Here is a 7984-nt window from a genome sequence, read left to right as displayed (position 1 = left end):
TGCATTTGTTTCCAAGTACCGTGATTTCGGGTGAAATTGATCACTTTTCGCAGTTTTTGGCGCTTAATTTTTAAATATTTATCGAAATGGTTAAACTCAATGCTTTAAAACAAGTACGCCCACGGTTTTCATCATTTAACGACGAAGAAACTTCTACTACAAATCGTTTTATTATAATAAATATCATTTGAACTTAAAAATCAAAAAATTACTTTCGGGGTGAAATTGATCAGTAAATTGAATGCCTTGGTAAGTGCTGAAAATATATTTTCCACCTGAACTAACCATCCCAGAATGCGAAGAACTACGCAAAACTTTTACAACTTTGCCAAATTTTTTAGTTATTTAAGTTAAAAGTTTAATAAATCTGAAGAAAACGCCTAGAAGTATGCAATTTCCATACTGTATATGCGATTACTTGCCGTAAAATACAATTTTATACATAAATTTCAATATAAAATAAATTTTTGATGACGAAATCGGGTTCAGCGAATACTTGGCAGCTAGAAACATTCATTCGAATGTTCATTACATGTGCGATACTGCTACGGTAACAAAAGTTTGGAAGTGCCTTTAAAGTTCGCCTAACACGCAGTTTCGAAAAATATTGAATTTAACACAGAATTATGTGACTAATTGGTTGTAAAACATGTAAACTCATCATTCAATAACCCTTGAACCAGATGATGATCATTTTCTACAAATTGTTTCAAGTTTAATGCATTATTTTTAACAAACAAAAATGGTACTCACGTCGATCAATTTCACCCCACTGATCAATTTCACCCGAAACCACGGTAATTGTACATATTCTTTTTTTTTAAGAAATATGAAATAGAAATTCTTCTCGATTATCAGTAAAGTTTAAGAAACCAAAAACTCATTAGCTCGCCCCTCGGAATTACAGATTAGTTGTCATTTTCAGTTTGACATTGAATTATGACATCCAGGTACTTTTTAGTTGGCTGACAGCTCAACTAACGGGGCCCCAACTAAAAAGCCACCCAACTATTAAGCCCCCAACCAGCAAGTCATGACTGTAGCTATGAATAGGTTTGTTTTGTATCTGTACGAAACTTACAGTTGATGCCTTCTCGTACGAGATGGCGTCGAATATCTGCGAGATCTGGTTAGGGTGTCCGATCTCGACCGAAACCGGATGACTGCTGGTCAGGGCATCGAATTTGAAGATTCCCAGCGTGTTGTCGACGGATTCCTCCTCCAGGGAGTGCCATTCCGGGTGCAGATATTCAACGCCCAAGCTGGCCACGTACGTGGCAAAGCCTTCATTGAGCCACAGATCGGTCCACCACTTCATGGTTACCAAGTTGCCGAACCACTGATGGGCGAGTTCGTGAGCGATAACCGACGCTACGCGATGCTTGTTGTTGGCGGTCGAGATGTTCGGATGGTAGAGCAGAGCGGTTCGATTTTACAAAATTCGTAAATTTGCATTTGTCCATTCAAGGATTTGAGGTAAGTGACGATGAAGCGGAAGAAATGGATGAGGAAAAGCAGGAAGAAGGCAAGAAGAAGAAGAAGGCCGTCAAGGTTTAGTGTACCTAACTCTTGTCATCGCCTGACGCGTCCATCGTGGCAGCAATATTACATCATTCATTCTACTGGAGACACATAGTCCTTTGTTTTTGGGAAAAAAGGAGATGTGGTAGTCGAGTTGATCTGGGATGATCACAGCAACCGGAGAGTAGAAGAGACTGACAGGAGTGTGTGGATTACAGTCATCGATAGACAGCAGATACGTTCACCAGTGATGCTGCCTTAGTATAAATAAGAATGGACTAATCATTATCTGTTAGAGTTCGTAACTACATTATATCAATAAATACCACAATGGGGAAAAACGGTTCAAAGATAAAAACCACTGGTGATTCGACAGTGGAGGTGAATAATGTGCTAGAAGTTCTAGCCTAGAACAACAACAGACCTTTCACGAAGAACATGCGTTCAAACTATGGCTAATTTTAGTGCTGGTGTCAATTCAAGTCATTTTTCTTGCGTATAACCAAATCAAGAAAATAAACAGAAGAAATGCGATGAAAGCTGCGAAGAGCATCGCTAATTTACAAGTTTGATTTGAAAACTGTGAAGGAAAACTGTGTGTGTGATGCCCAGTGTTAAAATACAAACAGTTTTTGCAAATATTGCTGGAACACGGTATCATCACTGAACAAAAAACGGTAGAGAGAGATACCATAGAAATGAAAGTGAATAATAACGAACTGTGTGCGGGGATCATCATAGTCGAGCCGGTAATTAATGCTAAAGTGAAGGATTTCCAGAAATGGCGGAAGATTTTTCTGCCATATACTACAGTGAAAAGAGCACAACTCGTAATAACAACAAACAAAGGTGTTCTTGACGATAGCGAGGCAACACGATTGAAACAAGGTGGAAAAATTTTCGCATACTTTTTCTGAAAAGTTTTTGCGAAAACTGCGCTAGACAAACATTTTGGTGCAAAAAACCCATGGAAGCTACGTAAGTACAACGGCGTAAATTACAGCGGCGTGACAAATATTCGATCATGATAATATTTGAAATGGTGTAAAATTATAATTGTTAAATTTTAAATAAATTTATGTAAAGATTTCTGTATTCCGTTGATTTTTTTGTATGAAGTGTCTAATGTGTTACAAATTTTGTCTTCAAAACTAATTCAAACAGTGAACTCCAATTGTGTGATCAATACTGCTCTATTAGCTGAAACTTATTTTATATCCCAATTAGATCTAATGTTTTAAATTGCTCGAATTATTCTGGAATGTTTTGCCAATCATGTCGAGAAATTTGTTTATTTTTTTTTTCATATACTTTTACTTACCATATATGTATGATTTCTTAAGTAATGCATCATATTAAAGACTATAATGATTATATAGTTCGAGAAACTTTAAATATTCGGAAAAGTATAATCAGGCCAAGATCATTAGAAGGAATTCTTACTAAGAAACAACAGCTTAAGGAAGCAATCACTGCAATAAAGGATATACTGCAGAAAAATCAAAACCGCATAAGTTTAAGGGATTGGCTAAAAAAAAATGGAAAATTATGAAGCATTAAAAGTAAGAGTGAAATTGGCTATTGGAATATTAGATAATACTGAAATATTGCCCATAATACCAGTAATAAATAACAATATGGCTTCTGTTTTGGAAATCATAAAAACAGCTTCCGCACTTATACCAAACTATGATGGAAGTTCTGATAAATTGGATGCAACAATATCAGCCATTAGAGCACTGGAACCAATCATAAATGACGAGAATCGTTGAACTAGTTTTCGGAAAAAATGTCAATGTTCCATCTTCCTTTAAAGATTCAACTAACATTGAGCCAGTTTACAATCATGAAAATTACTATGCAGAGCTTAAATTCAGAATACAGAAATCTACTATCAAAGTAAAAGAAATGTTAGACAAAAACAAAACCAGAAGGATCGAATATCAAGTTAAAGTAGCGAACCCAATTGATTTAAAGATACATGACAAAGTTTGGCTAAAAATTGAGAATTGCAGAAAATTAGATCCTCTTTATTCAGGTCCATTTATAGTTACCGCTATCAATCATCCAAATATCATAATTAAAAATTGCGCGTCAGGAGAATCTCAAACCGTTCATAAAAACAGAGTAATACATTATTAAAATCCACATAATATGTTACCAAATTTTGTCTATCAGGAGGAAGGATATTGTGCAAGCAAGTGCGCTTAACAAAATTTTATAAATCATTTCTGTTAAAGATAAGCTAAGTTAAGTAAAACTAACAAATCCGAGCCTAATCTCTTAAAAAAATAAGAAACGAAAAAAATAAGTGAAAAAAAGAGATGGGTAAAAAGTCCAACTATAAGTTGAGACGTGAGAAATTCGGTTAGTTACCTAAAATAAGTGTTTAGTTGTATAACAGCATTTGAAAACAAAATATTGTAAAAAAAAGGAAAATGAAATTGTAATCTTTTATATACAGGTTAGGCATTTGGAGTGTCTTAAAATAATTTCACAAGTTCAATCATTTCTGTAGGGGAATGGTGTGATGGTCCTTATGATTATCATCTTTTTTTGTTAACTTTCTTCTTTAAACACACCGTCATAAAATTATGTGTGACCATCATTGTATGGTGCACCTGAAAGCACGATAATGCAATTTAAGTATTTACTGTGAATGCAATATGCGCCCGGCTTAGACAGCCTCAGTCCAGACATGTTCTGCTGACAGCGGCGTTCCCACGAAAGGCGAGCCTTCGTTAACATGACACTCCAGGTATCTACCCTGGTTCGTCCCAAAGTAATATGTGGGACAAAACGATATAAATACACCGATTTGAATAAAGAAAAACACACTTGACTTTTAGCAATCATACGGGTTTTACTTCTTTTGTTGCTAATAGTTGGACCGGGTAAACCGTAATCCTCTATTACACCAACAATAAGAGAAACTCCCTAAGTTAAGAAGTCTGTTTAAAAAGTATGAAAGCCAACTACTACACTAGAAAGAACAGCCTGTGTTTAGAAGAAGGAAAAATTCACTATTTGAACTAGAGAGAATAGCTTCGTTGATGAAAAATAGTTGTTTGCACCGAAACCGTTGATGTTCAACTAGTGAATTTTGCCTTCTTTTAAACATAGGCTGTTCTTCTTAATTAGTAAGACTAGATTTTGACATTAATTGTTGATTGGGGTAAAACAATAAAGCAATAATAATATTGTAGAAGTATCAGCTAATTATGGGAAAGCCGTACAAATTTAAGAAACCGTTCTGGTTCCTGTTCCATAATCACTGAATTGCGATTCTTGTTCATCATTCTACCCATTGACCATTCAGCCTGATGAACCTCGGTCAGCAGTATTTTCACCATACTAGATGTTTGTGGACCTATGCACTTATAGCCTAGTTACATCGAAGTCTCACGCTTAGAATCTGCAATGATCGATTTATCTTCATTGATTTTCTCTTTGCTCAATAACTACCGGTGAATCATTTCCAGTGGTTTAAGTGGTTCTAGCCCTAGTCGTCCTTTATCGAAACAAACCAAGAGATCATCCTAGCAGTGAACATATTGAATTTTTGTAAAAGATTGTAACTGACGACTTTTTTATGATAATGGACTGAAATATATCCACCACATTCTCACAATCACATTTTTAGTTTCAATTAATTCTTAGAATATGGAGAAAATTTTTATTTGCCCAAAAGTACCATTTGCCAGAATGTACCATTCCCCAGAATTTAATATTAAATTCTGGGGATTGGTACATTCTGGCAAATGGTACTTTCGGGCAAATAGTATTCTGGCAAATAGTACATAATGGCAAATGGTTTTCTGGCGTTTGTCATTCTGGCGAACGGTTTTCTGGCAAATATCGCACAATCGTTGATAACTAGACTGGCCCAAATACAAAAATGTCGTAAAATTCCACGGGGCACCCTCTAGAATCGTGCCTTTGGATGAGAAGAGCAATCTGTGAAAATTTCAGCTGAATCGGTTTAAAACTGAGCTGGCGCAAATGAGTTGAAGGTTTGTATGGGATCTTCAATACAAATATATGGGAAATTGGATGACCTCCAGTCTCTCATTCAGCACGCTGGTTGAAAGAGTTTGATTTGGCTCATAATTGAAAGAATGGTAGTTGATACCCTAAGGAACAACTTTGTAGAAGACCATATAATGATAAAACTTAATTTAGTTGCGATTTCAGCTAACGAAAGCAGGACGAGGACATCTTCCCCTGTTTACTCTCGGTTGTTACATGCAGCACGTGTTTGCTGTTCGAAGCTTGCGCTCAACATCATAGGCGGCTATTTTGTCCTTCATTTCAATTGCTCATGCACGTGAGCGGGTATCGAAACAATGAAGAATTACATAGCTGCCTATGATGTAGTGCGCAAGCTTCGACCGACAAACACGTGCTACATGTAACAACCGAGAGTAAACGGGGGAAGATGTCCTCATCCTGCTTTCGTTAGCTGAAACCGCAACTAAATTAAGTTTTATCATTATATGGTCTTCTACAAAGTTGTTCCTTAGGGCATCAACAACTATTCTTTCAATTCTGAGCTAAATCGAACTCGCTGAACCGGCGTACTGAGTGAATGACTGTAGGTCATCCAATTTCCCATATATTTGGACTGAAAATCCCGTACAAACTTTCAACTCATTTGCGCCAGCTCAGTTTTAAACCGATTGAGCTGAATCTTTCACAGATTGTTCTTCTCATCCAAAGGCGCGATTCTAGAGGGTGCCCCGTAATTTTTTCCAACTTTTCTTTCTTGCCATATAAATGTGGGCCGGTCTATTGATAACGTATCCTTTTCATTGAGTCGCTTTTCAGATTTATCAATACATTCTGCCAAGTTTTTATTAAGATCGTTCTTCTGTTGCTCCAGCTTGACGATAGCCGTTTTCATACGATGGTTTTCTTTTTCCAGATCCACAATTTTTCGATCGAAATCCATAAACTTTGAAGATTGGTCATTCTTCTCTAGCTCTAAATTGATAATAACCGTCTTCATACGAAGGTTCTCCATTTCCAGATCCAAAATCTTTCGTTCGAATCCCACAAACTTTGAAGAAATGTCACTTTTCTCTTGCTCTAAACTAATAATAACTGTTTTCATATTATGGTTCTCCTTTTCCAAATCCAAAGTCTTTTACTCGAATTCCATAAATTTCGACTATAAACTGGTTCTTTTGTTTATTGCAAGTAGTTACCGTCAAGGATATCGTACTGTCAAGAATCTTCACTTTTTCCTCAGTGGTCGCCAGCTTGTTTTTCAGATCGTTGACTTCATTCCTTAAGATATCCCTATTTATCAAAACTTCTTCCATATTCTTCTTATTGCTTCCGAGTTGCTCCTTTAATTTGCGTACTTCACTTTCTTTACTTCCCAATTCGGAATCACTTGCTGTTTTGTTCTCAGCAACCGATAAAGCAAGCTCTTCCTCTCGCATCTTCAGCATAGTGACTTCCTGGCTCAATGCTTCATTCAATATTTTCTCATCGCTCAGCTTAGCTTCTAAAGCTTTCAACTTGTTATCAAATTTCTTTTCTTTTGCAGCCATATTGTTTCCAGCATCTCGCCTATCTTCATAAAGTTCTTTTATATCACGTTGATACAGTTTTTCTAATCGGGCTTTTGATTCTTCTGATTGCTCCCATAATTCCTTGTATTTCTCTGCTTCCATTGCTGCCTTATTATTGTTAACAGCATCACTATTTTGTTTTAATAGTAATTTTACTTCCCGTTGGTAAGCAGTGTTTGCAATCAAAAGCATTTTTTCTTCTGTATCTTTCCATAACTTTTTGTATTTCTCTACTTCCATTCTAAGGCCATTTTCCTCTTCGTTCACCTTTCTGTGGTTGTAATTGTTATCGTTTTGGTTGTAGTTGTTGTGGTTGTATTTGTTGTTGTTGCGGTTGTAATTGTTGTTGTTATGGTTGTAATTGTTGTTGTTGGTGTTGTTAGTGTTCCGGTAGTAGTTGTTGTTGTTATTGCCTAGTGGCTTATCAACCCGACCCGGTTGTAGACGCATGCGAATGCCTCTTAATTCCTCTTCCTCATACTCTCTCTCTCTCTCTCTCTCGAGCCTGTCTGGCGACTCCCGGAAGAATCTATTCCGTTGGGAATACCTAGGAAATGCCATTTTTTAGAAACTATGGGAAGCACTATTTCATATAATTATGGCTGATGTTTACCATGAGTTTAAAGTAATTCACTTTCAATACCAACATTTTTAATGGTGGATTAATTTTGTGATGGTTACTTATTCCACGGAAGTGAAAAATGCATTATCAATTACAAGAGAACTATAAACTAAAACAGAACTATTTTCCAGTCGTGTTTCATCGTATTTAATTTTTGTCATCCAATTATTTAATAAATATCAACTGATATCAGTTAATACAATCCATAAATCAAGCTGTGGCATCAACAATTCTAATTTCATCACATGGCCATCCGTAAAGG

General features: G+C 36.2%; 1 protein-coding gene across 1 annotated transcript; it reads right to left on the bottom strand.

Moving 5' to 3' along the window:
* Positions 1–484: 484 nt before the first annotated feature.
* LOC134290022 (uncharacterized) lies at positions 485–7550 on the bottom strand. The gene is made up of 2 exons (XM_062856953.1): positions 7335–7550; positions 485–1429 (listed from the first exon to the last, which is right to left on the bottom strand). Exons 1-2 carry the CDS (start codon positions 7548–7550, stop codon positions 974–976), a joined length of 672 nt encoding a protein of 223 aa, XP_062712937.1. The 3' UTR covers positions 485–973.
* Between the last annotated feature and the right edge of the window lie 434 nt (positions 7551–7984).

This window comes from Aedes albopictus, chromosome 1 (genome assembly GCF_035046485.1).
Source record: "Aedes albopictus strain Foshan chromosome 1, AalbF5, whole genome shotgun sequence".
Taxonomy (NCBI): Eukaryota; Metazoa; Arthropoda; class Insecta; order Diptera; family Culicidae; genus Aedes; species Aedes albopictus.
This window is presented reverse-complemented; position numbering and strand designations above follow the sequence as displayed.